The 19729-nt window shown below is 41.1% G+C and overlaps 1 protein-coding gene across 2 annotated transcripts in view; it reads right to left on the minus strand.

Moving 5' to 3' along the window:
- LOC141101651 (ceramide kinase-like) overlaps positions 1 to 19729 on the minus strand; it is a 41415-nt gene that overhangs the window by 12501 nt on the left and 9185 nt on the right. For both annotated transcript variants that reach the window (XM_073590881.1, XM_073590879.1), the window contains exons 3-7: positions 10679 to 10801; positions 5546 to 5674; positions 4979 to 5042; positions 4713 to 4858; positions 3375 to 3449 (exon numbers count right to left, since the gene is read on the minus strand). In XM_073590881.1, coding sequence (XP_073446982.1) covers positions 3375 to 3449; positions 4713 to 4858; positions 4979 to 5042; positions 5546 to 5674; positions 10679 to 10801 — 537 coding nt within the window. The remainder of the gene's footprint in view (positions 1 to 3374; positions 3450 to 4712; positions 4859 to 4978; positions 5043 to 5545; positions 5675 to 10678; positions 10802 to 19729) is intronic.

The raw sequence follows: 19729 nt of genomic DNA on the forward strand, positions 1-19729 counted from the left end.
GATGGGGTGCACCTTACGAAGACTGGAAAACATGTATTTGGAAGTCGCCTTGCTACACTTGTAAGGAGAGCTTTAAACTAGAACATGGGAAGGGAAGCAAAAGACCAGAAAAAGCCATACACCTGACAAATGCTATTGAGAACTCTGCTATTAGAAGTGGAAAGGAAGAACAAAGACAAAAGAATCTAATTAATACAAATATTGGAGAAAGAGAAACCAATCACAAACTAAAATGTTTCTATACTTATGCACAAAGCATGGGCAACAAACAAGGAGAATTGGAACTACTAACACAGGAAAAGAAATATGATGTCATTGGAATCACTGAAACTTGGTGGGACAATACACATGTTTGGAATACAAGACTAGAAGGATACAACTTATTTGCAAGAAACAGACTTGATAAACGAGGAGGAGGTGTCGCATTGTATGTTAGAAACGCGTATATCTGCACAGAGATTGAAGCTTCAGAGACTGGGAGTTCTGTGGAAACTGTTTGGGTAAGAATGCAAGGACAGAACAATGGAAAGGACACCATTGTAGGCATTTACTACAGGCCGCCTGTGCAAGCTGAAGATATGGATGAACTCTTTATGCATCAAATGGCCAAGTTCTCCAAAAAATATGATAGTTGTCATGGGAGATTTCAACTATCCAGACACTTGTTGGGAATCTCTCTCAGGCAAAACTAACAGGTCAAGGAAATTCTTATCCTCTCTTGCTGACAACTTTATCTTCCAAAAGGTAGGGGAGAAAACAAGGGGAACTGCTACCTTAGATCTAATCCTTATAAACAGGGAGGAAATGGTTGAGGAGGTAAAAGTGGCTGGGACCCTAGGAGGTAGCGACCATGCTATTTTAGAATTTTGGATAACTAGAGGAGGAAGACCTGTGAAGACTCACGTCAAGGTTAGATTTCAGAAAGGCAGATTTTAAGGGATTCAGAAAGAGAATTGGAGGGATCCAATGGCTGGATATCCTTAAAGACAAAAATGTCCAGGAAGGATGGGAAATCTTGAAAAATGAAATTCTCAAAGCACAATTGTTAACAATTCCAAAAAGAGGGAAGAATAGGAAGCATTTAAGGAAGCCAGGATGGATGAACACAGAACTTAAGCACATGCTAAAAAGGAAGAAAAAAATGTTTATAAAATGGAAAGAGGGAGGCATATCTAAAGAAGAATATAATGCTGTCTGCAGAACCTGCAGGGCACAAATCAGATTAGCTAAAGCTGACAATGAATTGAGGCTTGCAAGAGATGTCAAAAGCATTAAGAAAGGATTTTGGGGATATGAAAAGAAAAGTCAAAGATGCTATAGGATTTTTACAGGATGAAAATGATGAAATGGTAAGACAGGATGGGCGAACTTTTAAATTCCTATTTTGCATCTGTTTTCTCTCAGAAAGGAAATGTAACACCAACTGTTCTTCACTGTCCTATTAAGGGAATAGAAGAATCCAGGATATCTATAAACAGAAAGATAGTGAGGAAACACTTAGCTAACCTAAATGAATTCAAGTCTCCAGGTCCAGATGAATTACACCCCAGAGTACTGAAGGAGATAGCAGAAGAAATTTTTGAACCCCTCTCCATAATCTTTGAAAATTCTTGGAGAACAGGAGAAGTCCCAGAAGACTGGAGAAGAGCAAATGTTGTTCCTATCGTCAAAAAGGGGAAGAAGGTGGACCCAGGCAACTATAGGCCGGTGAGTCTGACTTCTATACCAGGAAAGATCTTTGAACAAATTATTAAACAACATGTATGTCAGTACTTGGATAAGAATGAAGTGATTAAACAGAGTCAGCATGGGTTTGTAACTAATAAGTCATGTCAGACTAACTTAATTTCCTTCTATGACGGAATCACTGATTGGGTGGATCAAGGAAATGCTGTAGATATAGTATACCTTGACTTCAGCAAAGCATTTGACAAAGTATCTCATACAATCCTTATTGAAAAAATGACTAAGTATGGAATGGACAAGGCAACTGTTAGGTGGATTCATAACTGGCTTAGTGATCGGACCCAGAGAGTGGTCGTAAATGGCTGCACATCCAGTTGGAAGAATGTCTCAAGTGGGGTACCACAGGGCTCTGTCCTAGGCCCTGTATTGTTCAACATCTTTATCAACGATTTAGATGAAGGAATTGAGGGTAAACTGATTAAATTTGCTGATGACACAAAGCTAGGAGGGATAGCTAATACTAGAGAAGAGAGAGAGAGGATTCAAAAAGATATAAATAAACTGGAGAAGTGGGCAGCAACTAACAGAATGGTTTTTAACAGGGAAAAATGCAAAGTACTACATCTGGGTAATAAAAATGAAAAAAGCATATACAGAATGGGAGGAATAGGCCTAAGCAACAGCACATGTGAAAAAGACTTGTGTATACTAATAGATCACAGACTGAATATGAGTCAACAGTGTGATGCAGCAGCAAAAAAGGCAAATGCAAGTCTAGGGTGTATTAACAGAAGCATACAGTCTAGATCACGTGAAGTCATTATTTCCCTCTACTCCTCTTTGGTCAGACCTCATCTGGAATATTGTGTCCAGTTTTGGACACCACATTTTAAAAAAGACATCAACAAACTGGAGCAAGTTTAGAAAAGAGCAACCAGAATGGTGACCGGTCTGCAAACCCTGTCTTATGAGGAGAGATTGCAGGATTTGGGAATGTTTAGTTTGCAAAAGAGAAGACTGAGAGGAGACTTAATAGCTGTCTACAAATATCTAAAGGGCTGTCACATTGTAGAAGGATCAACTTTATTCTCATTTGCACAAGGAAAGACTAGAAGCAATGGGATGAAACTGAATGGGAGGAGACACAGATTAGATATTAGAAAAAACTTTTTGACAGAGTGATCAATGAGTGGAACAAGCTTCCACGAGAAGTGGTGAGTTCTCCTTCAATGGAAGTCTTCAAACAGAGGCTGGGCAGACATCTGACTGGGATGATTTAGCGAATCCTGCTTTGAGCAGGGGGTTGGACCAGATGGCCCAGGAGGTCCCTTCCAACTCTACAATTCTATGATTCTATGTATTTTTTATATTTTATTTTATTTTTTGCTGTAAAAACATTCCAAAAAGCACACTATATTGATACACTCAGTATTTTGTCTAAAAATACATTAAACACACACTCAAAAAAATAAACGCATCAAAACAACGTCCAAAAAATACATGTCCTTACAAAGTTGAGCTAAAAACCGTGTGTTTTGGAGGATTTTTCAACCAGAAAAATTAATGTAGAAAAACTGAGCGTGAAGTCTGGAATTTCTCCAGATAAGAATTGTTGAGGTCTATTTCTCTATAACCTCTATGATTCAGTGCTGGATAGTTCATCAGTCGGTGATTTTATCCTGACTTACCGATAATAATGTGCAGAGCTGACGTCACAGGGTCATTGATTCCCATTGTCGCAAAACATACACAATCCGTAGAGCCTGGAGACAAAGGATCACAGGGACGGTTATCGTAAAAGGAGGAGAACCAAGATGGCCATTCCTCATTGGAATCCTACACACACCTTTGAAACCGATGATTTGCTTTAAAGGGGTTGGCCACTACTTTTTTTAATTGATGGCTTACCCTAAAGATAGGCCAATGATATCTGATCAGTTGGGGCACCCCTGCCGATGAGATATTGATCACCTGTCCTAAGGGTAGGCCATCAATAAAAATAGTAATGACCAACCTCTTTAATAAATCTAACATGAAAAACAAGCAACTTTGCAAATGTGGATTAAAAAAAAAATCATCAAAAAACACATTTCTGTTGGAGAGTTTCAGCTCCAAACATTCAGCAAGTAAAATTAGCATCAACAACGGGTTTTCTAGAAGAAATAGCTTCCTCCTTTGGAGAATTTTTGGAGGAATTTTTAGCTTCCTGAAGAGGTTTTAAAGCATTTTGGAATTTTTTATTTCTTTATCATTTTTTTTTTTTTTTTTTGCAGCCTTCTGATTAGACTCTGTTTAGTTTGTGGCGGATTCCGGCATCAAAGAAGTGATATGCACTTTATTTCCCTTAAGGTCCCGTTACATTTAGCGATGCATCAGCGATCCCGACAACGATATGACGCAGTCAGGATCACTGGTGCATCGCTAAATGGTCGCTAGTGAGCTGTCGAACAGGCAGATCTCACCAGCGACGTAGCGGCGGTCGTTACTTACCTGTCAGACGGCAGCTCTGGTGACGACTTCCTCCTGCGTCCATGCGTCGCTCATCGGCGATGACGAGAAATGGACCAGGATGATCTCGCACGATCAGCGTCATCCAGCGGGGGGCTGGGTCGCAGGTACGTGTCACATGTAGCAAGATCACTAGCGATATCGCTGTTGCGTCACAAAATCGGTGACGCTTTAGCGATATCGCTAGCGATCTCGCTATGTATGAAGGGGGCTTTAGAATATTTCTAATTTAGCAAGGAAGGAGGGGTCAGCTGGAAAAAAAAAAAAAGAGTAATGCATGACCATGGGATTAGATTGCACACAGTCACCATGGACATACATAAGTCAGTATGAAAGCTGTGTACACCAAACAGTGAGAGATTTTAGATCAAAGTTGCCTGAATTTTCTGTTTTGAATGTGATAGTATTTGAAATCATTTTACAAATAAATAAGTTTTAACGCTAATGATGGACCTGTACAAGTGCAACAATTGTACATAAGGTGGGCATTTCCTCTATATTATAGCCATGACTCTTACCAGCCGGTATGATTCCGATCCGTAGGTCACATGGCGTCAGTTTGGCGTCCTCATTGTCTTCACAAACTCCGCGGTCACTCTGCGTACGTCTCACCAGTCCATGGAGCAATTCGCTAAACATGCCGTCGCCTCCGACACAAACCACCCTGGGAAAATCCAATGTTATAGGCGTATGACCACTGCGATCACGTAGGGTGGAATTGGCTTTATATGTGGCCACACTTGGTGCCGCATTTCGGAAAACCAAGTGCATATGGTCTACTTACCCATCGTATGTCCATAGATCTGCATCCAAAATATAGTCTCTTGCATGGTTTGCTCGAGTCGTTTCTTAAAGGAAAAATAAACAATGATAAATTTAAATTTTTCAATTTGATATATAAGTTGAATAATTCAGGGTGGTAGGGAAGTGATATGAGTTGCCCTTAAAGGCAAAAAAATTGCATTTTCATCCTCACGATAAGCTGACAACATTTGATCAGTGGATAATGCAGTCAAATCACTCTGGGTGTAGCGCCATACACACAATTGTGGCTGTGCCTGGTACTGCAGCTCATAAAGTGCGTTGGATTTAGCTGCTCTACCAGGCATAGCCACAACCATATTTGTGGCGCTGTCCCAGGAATTTGGGATAAGGCAATCAGTATTCAATCTTGGGGGAAAAAAAGAAAAAGGTCCATGTGATTTTATACTGTAAGCCCTTACCAATCACATCAGTCTCAATCCCTGCCAGCAGGAAGAGGTGGCTTATTTTACTGTAATAAATTATCAGTATTCAATCTTGGGGGAAAAAAAGAAAAAGGTCCATGTGATTTTATACTGTAAGCCCTTACCAATCACATCAGTCTCAATCCCTGCCAGCAGGAAGAGGTGGCTTATTTTACTGTAATAAATTCTGCAGGCTTTCCCGCGACCTCCATACGGATTAATGAACACGAGCAGTTTCTTTGGCCTCGGGTGTCCTGTCACCAAAGGAGAGATTTATTACAAGGCTCAGTCTGCTGGACTTTGTCACACATCATATAAAACTATATTGCCGGCTGCAGAGATGCTGTATATCAGGTCACCAGAGTTATACCAGGGTAACCAGAAAAAAAATACACAGTAAAAAAAAAAAAAAAAGCCCTAATAATAAACACTTGTAGGATAAGATGGCACTTTTCCAACTTGGCTTTATATATAACGCCATGGCTTCCAAAAATACAAGGGTCTGATAGTCGCACAAGGTGGCAGCTGGGGAATGATTTCCCATACCTGCAGGAACATCAACAGCACACAGGCCACTGTGTACAGCAGTCTGTAGTCTGCCTATGTAGAAAAAAAATAGTAAAAATAGTCTACATTACAGCTGCATTACGTATCCATGCCCGGAAACACTTCACTTGTTACTATACACAGAAAAGTTAAACATTTTCTCTAGATGAAACTAAATTTTTTTTAATTAAAAATCTCATATGACAGACATCATAGCCTACATAATACCACTTTATCACCACATAGTGCCAAGATTTTCTTTCCACCTTAGCGTAATGTACTGCCGTAAACAGTCCACATAATACCACCATATAGTTCACAGATAACATGTCATAACCAAATTGTACTTAACAGTTCAGTTCCCAATACCGCTTTACACTGATAACTACTGGGGGGCTTTAGTTTGCTTGTTGGGGAATGGGTAAGTGCCCAGGAGTGGTATGGACTATTTGTGTGTAAAGACTCCAATACACATTAGAGCAGAGTCATCCAGCTCTTCGATCTGACATATATGGGGGCTTCCTGACAAGAGAAGGATCGGGCAGTTTACATTTTTATTTGTTTTTAGAGAGACAACCTGATGGCAGAGGCGTCAGGCAATGACTTTCTTTCCTTTCTACCATGGATAATATGTGGGCCTCAGCCAAACCGAATGGAGGAGTCACCAGAGCTTTCTAAAGACCAAACGTTCAGCCAACAGCAATCTCATGTATGGACACGATTCCGCCGTATTTCCCTCCAGGGTTCTACCTTTCTCATAAATCTTATGCTGGCTTTCGGCTGAATCGTGGTTGGTTTTACCATCAGTGGTGTTGAGCATTCCGATACTGCAAATATCGGGTATCGGACGATATTCGCTGTATCGGAATTCCGATACCGAGTACCGATATTTTTACAATATCGGATACCGGAAGTTCCCATAATGCAATGAGCCAGTGTTGTGGCTGTGATTGGCTGCTGAAATGATGTCATCATGATGCGTGGTCTGTGCTGGCTTGCAGGGGGTCTGTGCGGGCTTGCCGGGGGTCTGTGCGGGCTTGCCGGGGGTCTGTGCGGGCTTGCCGGGGGTCTGTATGGGCCTGCCGGGGGTCTGTATGGGCCTGCCGGGGGTCTGTGCGGGCCTGCCGGGGGTCTGTACGGGCTGCCGGTGGTCTGTGCGGGCCTGCCGGGGGTTGTGTGTGTGCGCAGGCATCGTCCGATGGGACTACAAGTCCCATCGGGCTATGCCTGCTACAATGACAGTGATTGACACATTAGCCAATGATGGGACAGTAGTAGTCCCATCATCTGGCTAATGTGTTGAATGTAAAAAAAAAAAACATACATACTACATACATACATACAACATTCATACTACATACATACTTCATATATACTACATTCATACAACATACATACTACATATATACTACATTTATACAACATACATACTACATATATACTACATTCATACAACATACATACTAAATACATACATACATAATACATATATACTACATTCATACATACATACTACATACACTCACTGGCCACTTTATTAGGTACACCTGTCCAACTGTGTGTTAAGACTTAATTTCTAATCAGCCAATCACATGGCGGCAACTCAGTGCATTTAGGCATGTAGACATGGTCAAGACAATCTCCTGCAGTTCAAACCGAGCATCAGTATGGGGAAGAAAGGTGATTTGAGTGCCTTTGAACGTGGCATGATTGTTGGTGCCAGAAGGGCTGGTCTGAGAATTTCAGAAACTGCTGATCTACTGGGATTTTCACGCACAACCATCTCTAGGGTTTACAGAGAATGGTCCGAAAAAGAAAAAAAATCCAGTGAGCGGCAGTTCTGTGGCCGGAAATGCCATGTTGATGCCAGAGGTCAGAGGAGAATGGGCAGACTGGTTCGAGCTGATAGAAAGGCAACAGTGACTCAAATTGCCACCCGTTACAACCAAGGTAGGCAGAAGAGCATCTCTGAACGCACAGTGCGTCGAACTTTGAGGCAGATGGGCTACAGCAGCAGAAGACCACACTGGGTACCACTCCTCTCAGCTAAGAACAGGAAACTGAGGCTACAATTTGCACAAGCTCATCGAAATTGGACAGTAGAAGATTGGAAAAACGTTGCCTGGTCTGATGAGTCTCGATTTCTGCTGCGACATTCGGATGGTAGGGTCAGAATTTGGCGTAAACAACATGAAAGCATGGATCCATCCTGCCTTGTATCAACGGTTCAGGCTGGTGGTGGTGGTGTCATGGTGTGGGGAATTTTTTCTGGGCACTCTTTGGGCCCCTTGGTACCAATTGAGCATCGTTGCAACGCCACAGCCTACCTGAGTATTGTTGCTGACCATGTCCATCCCTTTATGACCACAATGTACCCAACATCTGATGGCTACTTTCAGCAGGATAATGCGCCATGTCATAAAGCTCGAATCATCTCAGATTGGTTTCTTGAACATGACAATGAGTTTACTGTACTCAAATGGCCTCCTCAGTCACCAGATCTCAATCCAATAGAGCATCTTTGGGATGTGGTGGAACGGGAGATTCGCATCAGGGATGTGCAGCCGACAAATCTGCGCCAACTGTGTGATGCCATCATGTCAATATGGTCCAAAATCTCTGAGGAATGCTTCCAGCACCTTGTTGAATCTCTGCCACGAAGAATTGAGGCAGTTCTGAAGGCAAAAGGGGGTCCAACCCCTTACTAGCATGGTGTACCTAATAAAGTGGCCAGTGAGTGTATATACTACATTCATACAACATACATACATACTACATACTTACTACATACATACAACATGCTACATACATACAACATACATACTACATACAATACATACATATTGACATACAGTACATATAACATAGAGTACATACTCACCATCACTTGTCACTTTGATCTCCGAAGACAGTGTCATCTCACTGTAAAAAATTTTAAAATAACAAACAACCAATATACTCCCTGATCCGCAGAAATCCACGAGTGTCCCATCAGTGCATCACTGAGAGGTTACTATAGTTCACTGGTCTCACTTTATGGCAAAAGCTGCGTGGGAACTTTCTCACACAGCAATGCCAAAAGTGAGACTAGGGACTATTTTTTTACAGTGGCGGAGGAATACAGTGCGGAAGGATACCTACCTCCCGTCATTGTATTCCTGGGGCCCCTATAGAGCGGTCGCATCAGCTGATGCTGCTGTTCTCCACGGGAGATCGTCGTGGGACACTCGTGGATTTCTGTGGATCAGGGAGTGTATTGCTTGCTTGTTATGTTAATATTTTTTACAGATGACACTGGCTTCAGGGATCAAAGTGACAAGTGATGGTGAGTATGTACTCTGTTATATGTACTGTATGTCTATATGTATGAATGTATTGTATGTAGTATGTATGTAGTATGCCTGTAGCATGTTTTATGTATGTTTTATGTATGTAGTATGTATGTACTATGTATGTTGTATGAATGTAGTATATATGTAGTGTGTATGAATGTAGTATGTATGTAGTATGTATGTTGTATGAATGTAGTATGTAGGTAGTATGTATGAATGTAGTATATATGAAGTATGTATGTATGTTGTATGAATGTAGTATATATGTAATGTGTATGTAGTATGTATGCATGTTGTATAAATGTAGTATGTGTGTAGTATGTATGTATGTTGTATGAATATAGTATGTATGTAGTATGTAGTATGTATGTAGTATGAATGTAGTATATATGTAGTATGTATGTTGTATGAATGTAATATATATGAAGTATGTATGTTGTATGAATGTAGTATGTATGTTGTATGAATGTAGTATGTATGTTGTATGAATGTAGTATGTATGTTGTATGAATGTAGTAGTATGTATGTTGTATGAATGTAGTATATATGTAGTATGTATGTTGTATGAATGTAGTATATATGTAGTATGTATGTATGTTGTATGAATGTAGTATATATGAAGTATGTATGTAGTATGTATGAATGTGGTATATATGTAGTATGTATGTTTTTTTCTTTTTTTTTTACATTCAAGACATTAGCCGGATGATGGGACTACTACTGTCCCATCATTGGCTAATGTGTCAATCACATTAGCCAATGATGGGACAGTAGTAGTCCCATCATCCGGCTAATGTGTTGAATGTAAAAAAAAAAAAAAATGTCATTGTAGCAGGCATAGCCCGATGGGACTTGTAGTCCCATCGGACGATGCCTGCACACACACACAACCCCCGGCAGGCCCGCACAGACCCCCGAGAGGCCCGGACAGACCCCGCCCGCACACACAGACACGCACAGTGTCTGCCCACGCACCGCCCACACTCTTCCCCCCTCCCGAACTGGATGTGCAAGTAAAGAAAGGTTTTTTTTAATTCCGATATTTCTGTCCCATTAACTTGCATGGGTTTCCGGTATCAGAATCGGCGATACCCGATACTTTTTGGGTATCGGTCCGATCCGATATTTCCCAATATCGGAACGTATCGCTCAACACTAACCATCAGCCATCTCGGTCGGGTGAGTACTCCTGTGTTCTGTATGAGAAAGCATCTATGTCGGCAGCTTATCTCCAGGAGAACAAGACAGTCAGCAGTCTGAAATCGGAGACGCCGGATCCTTATCTCCCTCAATGACCCAGGGTCTCCATACAGATTCGACTGTCGGCCGAACCTGTCGATACTGTTTAATACGGTTTATCATGAGTGATGTTCCTCTTACCTATCTCAGACAGTTTCTTCTGGATGGCCTGCACCCAACTATAAGCCACCTGGGCGTCTGGAGCTGTGAAGGTCACCATTTGCAGCAACCACCTCTGAGAAGACTTACGAGACACATGATACACTGAAAGATAAAGAAAGACCCTTGTGATTAAAAGAGAACATGCAGTTCCAATCATTTCTAAGGTCCACGTTTCATCCTCACAAGTTGGAGATGAAATATGTGACATTTTGCAAAAACCAAAGTGGTTGTCCGTTTCCCACCGTCAAACACCCTCTACCACCAAAGGAGAAGAAAAGCTCCAAACCCTTTCAACAGACGGAGAAAGTGAAAGTTTGATTTCTACATTCCTATGCCATACATATCTCTTATATAATGTGATATAAAGACATATGGTGGAACATGTAGCTCCCATTGGTTAGGTGGTGGGGTAACGGCAGCTATTTCATTTAGATCCAGGATCTTCAAGATATCTCACTGGCTGCACTCATGTACAAATACTTCGGAGACTCCTTAAAGCAGACATTCTTTATACCTAATTTCCCTAAGAAATTATATTTCCACAATCCCCTAGGTAGTGTGAGATTACTCAAATGGAAGTATCCTAGACAATAAATTCTGGTGGAACTTCCACTACAAGGATCCTACACAGGGAATAAAGGTGGCCAGTGTGATGTCTTTGGACAATGGATGTTTGACCTAAAGTCCCTTTAGATGGCTGGCGGCCGAACAATGGCTAGACCGATAGCTATCTCTGATGGGCACTCCTGTGCTCTCTAGGGTAGAGCCACTGCTGGACATCTCTGGCGGGGGACTTGTGTCAAAGAACAAAAGGATTGGCAGTCAGAAATTGGACACACCAGATCCTTAACTCCCCTGAAAACATCTGTCGGGGGGCCCCATACATATTAGATGCCGGCAAAACCTAGGTTCGGTCAACATTATCTCGGTATGTATGTGAAGCTTAAGGGTCAGGCGTGTTGACTTTCTTCACCCCGATCCTTATATTTAGGTGAGATAAGCCTATGTCGGAGTGTTCTGGCAGTGGCTTACTACCCTTGACATCGACAGCACATACACAACCGAGCCTGCAGGTGTAGGAGGAACCATCTTTACTGCGTGAAATATGACTTGGACAAGGATCATAACAATGATTTTTTTTTGTTTGTTTTGTTTTTTTAATACACCCAGACGTGTTTCCTGTTGTCAACCGAAGAAATCCAGCTGACAATCACAATGGATGCATATTATATAGAAAGCAGTCATTCAAAAAATGTCTGATTCACACAACGACAATGAGAACCGGCGGCACAACCAGATCCTTATTCACATTGGTGTTCGGTGATTACAACGAGCCCTCTCCAGTGTCGAACCGTCCATAAATGAACATTAAAGGGGTTGTCTTAGTTAAATAAGGGGCCTAGAAACTGTCCCACTCTCGGCTTCAGGTTGTGTGTAGTATTCCATGGAGCAAGAACCTGAGCAGAAATAACAGAGAAGCAATCTCTAAACAAGATCTCGAAAAACAATATACCGGTACCTTTTTTTTTTTTTCTAGGGGACTATACAGCTATACCAGGACTTCCATGTATAAAAACATACTGACAGGTTTCTATTTAAGGCAACGCTTAAGGAGTCACTAAACTATTATAGATATATTTTTTAAATCATTTTCTCCAGCATGGAAAGTTATGAAACTTTTCATATGACTTTATTAGGGGATTTGTCTTCATTCCTGTATAAAAAAAATAATGCATGTAAGGGGCTTCCAAGACCTATATCTTCCCCAGTCTAGTTTCCTGCTTTCAGCTACACTATGGTTCCAAATTTTGGGGTCACCCAGACAATTTTGTGTTTTCCATGAAAACTCATACTTTAATTAATCAAATGAGTTGCCAAATGAATTTAAAATCTAGTCCAGACATTGACAAGGTTCGGAAAAAAAAGATTATTTGAAATAATAATTTTCTCCTTCAAACTTTGCTTTCGTCAAAGAATGCTCCCTTTGCAGCAATTCCAGCATTGCAGACCTTTGGCATTCTAGCAGTTAATTTGCTGTGGTAATCTGGAGAAATTTCACCCCATGCTTCCAGAAGCCCCTCCAGCAAGTTGGTTTGGCTTGATGGGCACTTATGGCGTACCATACGGTCAAGCTGCTCCCACAACAGCTCAATGGGGTTGGGATCTGGTGACTGCGCTGGCCACTCCATTACAGAGAGGGAAGAAGCAGGAAGCTGGCATTCTAAATAGTTCTTGCATAATTTGGAGGTGTGCTTTGGGTCATTGTCCTGTTGTGGGATGAAATTGGCTCCAATCAAGCGCTGTCCACAGGGTATGGCATGGCGTTGCAAAATGGAGTGATAGCCTTCCTTATTCAAAATCTCTTTTACCTTGTTCAAATCTCCCACTTTACCAGCACCAAAGCAACCCCAGACCATCACATTACCTCCATCATGTTTGACAGATGGCGTCAGGCACTCTTCCAGCACCTTTTCAGCTGTTCTGCGTCTCACACATGTTCTTCTGTGTGATCCAAATACCTCAAACTTGGATTTGTCTGTCCATAACACTTTTTTCCAATCTTCCTCTGTCCAATGTCTGTGTTCTTTTGCCCATATTAATCTTTTCCTTTTATTATCCAGGCTCAGATACAGCTTTTTCTTTGCCACTCTGCCCTGAAGGCCAGCATCCCAGAGTCGCCTCTTCACTGTAGACTTGTCTTGTTGCTCAGTTGTGCAGCAGGGCCTCTCACTTCTCTTTCTACTCTGGTTAAAGCCTGCTTGTGCTCTCCTCTGAAGGGAGTAGTACACACCGTTGTAGGAAAGCTTCAGTTTCTTGGCAATTTTTCGCATGGAATAGCCTTCATTTCTAAGAACAAGAATAGACTGTCGAGTTTCACATAAAAGTTCTTTTTTTCTTGCCATTTTGAGAGTTTAAAGGAACCACAAATGTACTGCTCTAGATTCTCAACTAGCTCAAAGGAAGGTCAGATTTATAGCTTCTCTAATCCGCCAAACTGTTTTCAGCTGTGCTAACATACTTGCACAAGGGTTTTCAAGGGTATTCTAGCCATCCATTAGCCTTTTTACACAGCAAACACAAAGTACCATAAGAACACTGGATTGATGGTTGTTGGAAATGGGCCTCTATACACCTATGAAGATATTGCATTACAAGCCAGACGTTTGCAGCTAGAATAGTCATTTACCACATTAACAATGCATAGACTGTATTTCTGAATCATTTAATGTTAGCGTCATTGGAAAAAAACTGTGCTTTTCTTTAAAAAATAAGGAAATTTCTAAGTGACACAAACTTTTACATGGTAGTGTATATTGACATCAAAACGCAATCATGTGGAGTACAGATGATGGCAGTGATGGGACAGCTCCTGTGTCACTAACTGGGGATGAGCTGCTGAAGGTGATTGTTCTGATAAGCAGAACACTCAGAGGAGGAGACAGAAGCTGCCCCATTACTACCATCAGCTGTACTCCTTATGAGTACGTCCTGATATCAATGCAACTGAAGGCAGGAAAAGAGACTTGGGAAAAGCCGGGATTTGGAAGACGCTTACAAGCAATTTTTTTTTTTGCAGGAATTGGGACAAATCCCCTAAGAAAGTAGTTTGCAAAGTTTTATAATTATTTTTAAAATGAAGGGTTAGTTACTCTTTAAATTACTCTTTTAGAAAAGTTGGCGAACTCTGGCAAGTTAGGCCACGCTTTTTAAATTTGTATGCCCAACCCTTTTCCTTTCCCAGGATATAAACCACAATCCATGTATGGCAGAAGCTTACTTCCTCTTCCCATTGAAAACACATGGATGCTCAGCTGAACCGAGTGAGCATGAGTACGGGGGAGTCAGAAATGAAAGTAGATAACAAAGCAATAGAAGCATCTTGCAGTATGCACAGATTTAAAGGGGTATTCCCATCTCCGAGATCCTATTCCAATATGTAGTAAGAGTAATAATAGTAATAATAGCAAATGTCTCCAATTAGAAATGTAGTATAGCTCTCTTGATAAGCTATGTCACTTACCCCATGCGCAGGGCAGTGCAGTAGCTTAGGTATCCATGGTTATGGCTACTAACAGCTAACAAACTGTTCACTATATGAGTGGTCATCACTATGGATACCTAAGATATTGCAATGCCCTGCACATCGGGTAAGTGACATAGCTAATCAAGAGAACTATGCTATATTTCTAATTGGAGGTATTTGCTAATATTAATATTAAGACTTCACTACATATTGAGATAGGATCTTGGAGATGGGAATACCCCTTTAAGGATTTTACAAGAATTAGATGAAAAATCCAAAATTGAATGAATAATAATGATCCAATAATGAATGCCAGAAAACATAGGGTAACACGTCCTATGTATAGAGATTTTGCTATCAGGCTAGTTTTTATCAATTATTAATCACCCCTCTTGCGGCCATTCATAAGGTCGTCACGGGCTAAACAAAAAAAATTTTTTATAAACAGCAACATAACTCTACAGGTTGTAAGTGGTACTGCAGCTCAGCCTCATTCACCTTCAGTGGAGCTGAACAGCAATGCCAGACACGACCCATGACCAGGCGTGGCACTGTTTATCAATTTCACTACTACGGTATTTGAGAGCGGAAAATAAATGAAATAATTGAATTGTAATACAATTCTATAAAAAACTTTAAAAGTGTCTATTAAAATGAGTACTGTAATTTGCCTCCTGAGGACAGGAATTAGCATGATAATCTGTGACTTACAGGATTCATCAAGATCCCTGTGAAATGCAAATCCACCCCTGAGTGTGGAAAATAGGCTCATGTGAGTCAAAGCTGTGAGGCAATTAATGACTGACTCCACCAACATCAACAGATGAGAGTGAGACCAAAGGGAGAGCTGAATGCATGGCCTCCTTTTTAGAAAAGCCCTTAGGCCAGGGGCTGTGATGGCCACATCAATCACTGGGGGGATCATGTTTTGCTAAGTACTTTTCCACTAAATAAAATCCAAACACTGGGGTGAAACTTTCATGCTCTTTTCACTGTCATACACCATGGAAATAGGACCCCTCGATTTTTAATTTTTGCACTTTCATTTTTTTTTTTAAACTCTGTTTATTAAATGCATAGTAGTACATACAGGCAGTGATATCCAACAAATACCATGAATTTAACATTTCACTTTAATTTTTTAACTCCTCTTTTTCCTAGAGCCATCACTTTTTTTCCCCATCAACATCAAGACTTTTTTTTTTTTTGCAGGTAGTTTTGAACGACACCATTTAATTTACGTTACTAAAAAACAAGAACAAAGTTTAAAATGGGATAGAAATGAAAAAGAAAAAAATTATTATTATTATTATTATATTGTTATCAAGTTGTATATCTATCCTGAGGACCAGATGCTGAATCTGTGCAATTAGTCAGCAAAAAAACAGCAATTGCGCAGGTTTTTTTTGTTTTGTTTCTATGTATAGCAGCAAAAAAAAACTTTGTTCTACAAGGCCATATAAAATTTATATAGTTTTTTTTTCTTTTTTTTGCTTTATTGCCTTAAAAGGGTTGGCCTATCCTGAAGGGTATCAATGTCTGATGGGTGGAGATGCGATACCCGGCACCACCAACGATCCAATTGTTACCGGTGTCAGCGGTGGCCGGAACTGCTTAGTTATAGAGCTGCACAGCTCCATCGACAGATTAGTGGCCGCGGTCGGGTACTGCACTTCCTCCCCCCTATTTATTTGATTGGAGGGCGGATGTGCAGCGGCCACTATACAGTCTACGGAGCTGTGCCACTGCAACTGAGCAGTTGCAGACGACACCAGGAACAGCTGATCGGCGGGGGACTACATTTTTTTTTTTTGTGGTGAGCTGTAGCTTTTATCTTTTTCCGTTCAATTTTTTTGAGAAATGTGATGTGACCAGAAAAATAAACTGTGTTGTTTTTTTTTTATCCCCCCCCCTTCTGTTGTGCATGACCGCTTCAACCCAGTGTACATATGTTTTCAATAGTGAGAGGGAGAGTAGCCATTGCTTGAAGCCTCTGGCATCAGCTTATCTCCCCTGATAACAAAGGGATCAATTGTTTAAAATCAATATCCTCCATGTTTAATTGCATGGATTCAGCATTCGGCCCCGAGGATAGGTGTGCAACGTGACTACAGCATCAGGGCGGGATATACAAGACGGATAGTTCGTTTTTTTATTGCATTGACTTATTGTGACTAGGGACTTATTCATTCTGGATAGATTTTTCAAATTACATGTTATCCTGATCTGTTTCCATTTTAGGTCAATCATCAGAAAATGACTTATTGTCATTATTAAATCAGATTGTGCATTAAATATGTTTTTAAAAATTGCAATAATTCCCCCCCCCCATCTACAATGTGTATAAAACAATAAAGAGAATTAGAAATCTTGCAATTCTCATGATGGCCACTGGGGCTTTTGTTTAGATTCTAACGTCCTATTGATTTAGGAAGCAACACATGTACATTAGCAGCAATGATTAGACTCTAAGGGTTCCGTTTCACTTAGCGACGCACCAGCGATCCCGACTACGATACGACCTGGTAAGGATCGCTGGTGCGTCGCTAAATGGTCGCTAGTGAGCTGCCAAACAGGCAGATCTCTTCAGTGATGCAGTGGCGATCCGTATAGCGACCTTGGCGGTCGTTGGGACCTTGTCACGCAGCAGCTTTTTTGACGATTCCCACCTGCGTCCCTGAGTTCTGCGTCGCCAACGAGGTCGCTCGTCTGCGTCAAACACAGTGATGAAAACCAAATTATGTTAGCTAGCAGAGATAGAGGAGGTTTGGGTGTTCCAGATATTACCAAATATTATTGGGCAACTCATTTGAGATGTATCCCAGCCTGGTCTGCACCTAGAGCATGCTCTAGGTGGATGGAGATTGAGAAGTTGGGGATGGCTCCAATCCACCCCAACTCTTATCTATGGGCAACTACTTCAAATAAACTCGACTCACACACGTTGGGACCAATAGCTTTCACTAAGAGGATTTGGAATACCTGTATGAAAAAATTCCCACTGATGTCGAAATGCTCTCCACTAACCTCCTTTTTGTTTAATCCCAAACTACCAGACAGCTTTAGAGGGAACTTGATTAAGTTGTGGTTTGATAAGCGACTTTTTTGTTTTGCTGATATCGGTATTTACAAATTAGGCATTATATGCAGTCTCTTTACTCTTCCTTAGTCTCCAAACCAACCCGCTTTGAGAGACTCTGCAGGGCAGGAGTATCGACCAAGGGTCTTATATCTGATATCTATAGGATTTTATTAGACCTGTATCCGGAGGAGTATCCAAGACACTCCTATATGGACAGGTGGGAGGGTTTCTTTGGGGAATCTCTTTCTCCAGGTGTGTGGCAGGGGGTCTGGAGGAGGGCAACTAAGACTTCCACTTGTTATACATATAAGGAAAACCAGTTTAAATTACTTATGTTTTGGTATCATACTCCTTCGTTATTGCATAAATTTAATCCTATTATATCTGGGCAATGTTGGAGATGCGGTTCTGATGATGGAGACCTAACCCATATTTTTTGGACTTGTTCAATTATACAAGGGTTTTGGAGTAGGGTCAAAACTTTAATCTTCGAAGTTACGGGTCTTCATATTCCATTAGACCCTAAATTCTACTTGCTCAATATCCCCCCATTCCAGATTGGAAGTAGGATTCAGCAGATTCTTTTACATCTGACCACAGCCGCAAGATGTTTAATAGCAAGGAAGTGGAGGCTGGCTTATCCTCCGTCACTTAACGAGTTGCATTCCCACATACAGGACATACGAAGTATGGAACATCTCACTGCTTTAATAAATAATACGTTTGAAAGTTTTGAAGCAACATGGAATCTATGGGACGTATACTGGGCTCGGAAGGCTTAGTATCGATATTTACTCAGCAAAATGTGCCATCTTTCCCTGGGATCTTTCCTCCTTCCCTCCCTCGTGTTTCACTGTCTTGTCAATTATATTTGTCTCTATTATGTTTGTTAACTGTTATGCACTGAATGATTACATGCATTGTATCTTGATGTGTTATCATTCTGTAAATTTCTATTGGAAAATCAATAAATATCCAGTTATAAAAAAAAAACAAAACACAGTGATGTGCGCTGGCCAGCGGGACGGCAACGATGAAAAATGGCCCAGGACATTCAAGCTCGATCAGCGATATCCAGCGGGGGGGGCGGTCGCTGCTAAGTGCCACACAAAACGAGATCGCTGTTGCGTCACAAAATCGGTGACAATTCAGCGATCTCGCTAGTGATCTCGCTATGTGAGACGGGGACTTAACGCAGTGGTTCCCAAACTCCAGTCCTTACGGACCCCAACAGGTCAAGTTTTCAGGATTTCCTTAGTATTTCACAGGTGATGGAAGTATCATCAAGGCATCAGGAATTTTCTCACATGTGTAACATTATGGAAATCCTGAAAACATGACCTTGTTGGGGTCCATGAGGACTGAGGTTTGGGAACCACTGCTCTAACACTATCTTTTGTATTGAAGCATCTAATGAGCGTGTGCAGAGGTCATTATGAAGGAAGGGGGAGGAAGTGAGTTGTGATATCACCTATTGTGATTGGTGGATCCTGTGTCATTAGCCATGCATAGAGGTGTTACCTGTCATTGTAATCCTGCCTCTGCTGATAAGGAAACTGCTGAAATCTCTTCTTGAAGATACCAATTTTCTGATATCTTCCCTGATCTCCTGATATGTCATATGAGTCAACCACCTAAAAGATCCATACTGTCCTGTAAAACGTACCACGAAGTAAGCAGACCTTTTCTTGCCCTATTTCACTTTAAAAGTTTATTTTTCGTAGAGTCAAATAATATTAAATGGCACATATATTTGATGTTGTAAAAGGTTTGCCTGGTTACTTAAACCCATTTTCATAGACCCTATTATGAAAATGTTTTCAGAAGTCCTCTCTCCAGGATGATCATCCTTTGGCTGGAGTGGAGACCAGTTACAAAGAGTGTCCCGGACACTGGGGTATTTGCCCTGTCCTTTATTACACAC

This window comes from Dendrobates tinctorius, unplaced genomic scaffold (assembly GCF_039654945.1).
Source record: "Dendrobates tinctorius isolate UK_male_01 unplaced genomic scaffold, ASM3965494v1 ptg000120l, whole genome shotgun sequence".
NCBI lineage: Eukaryota > Metazoa > Chordata > Amphibia > Anura > Dendrobatidae > Dendrobates > Dendrobates tinctorius.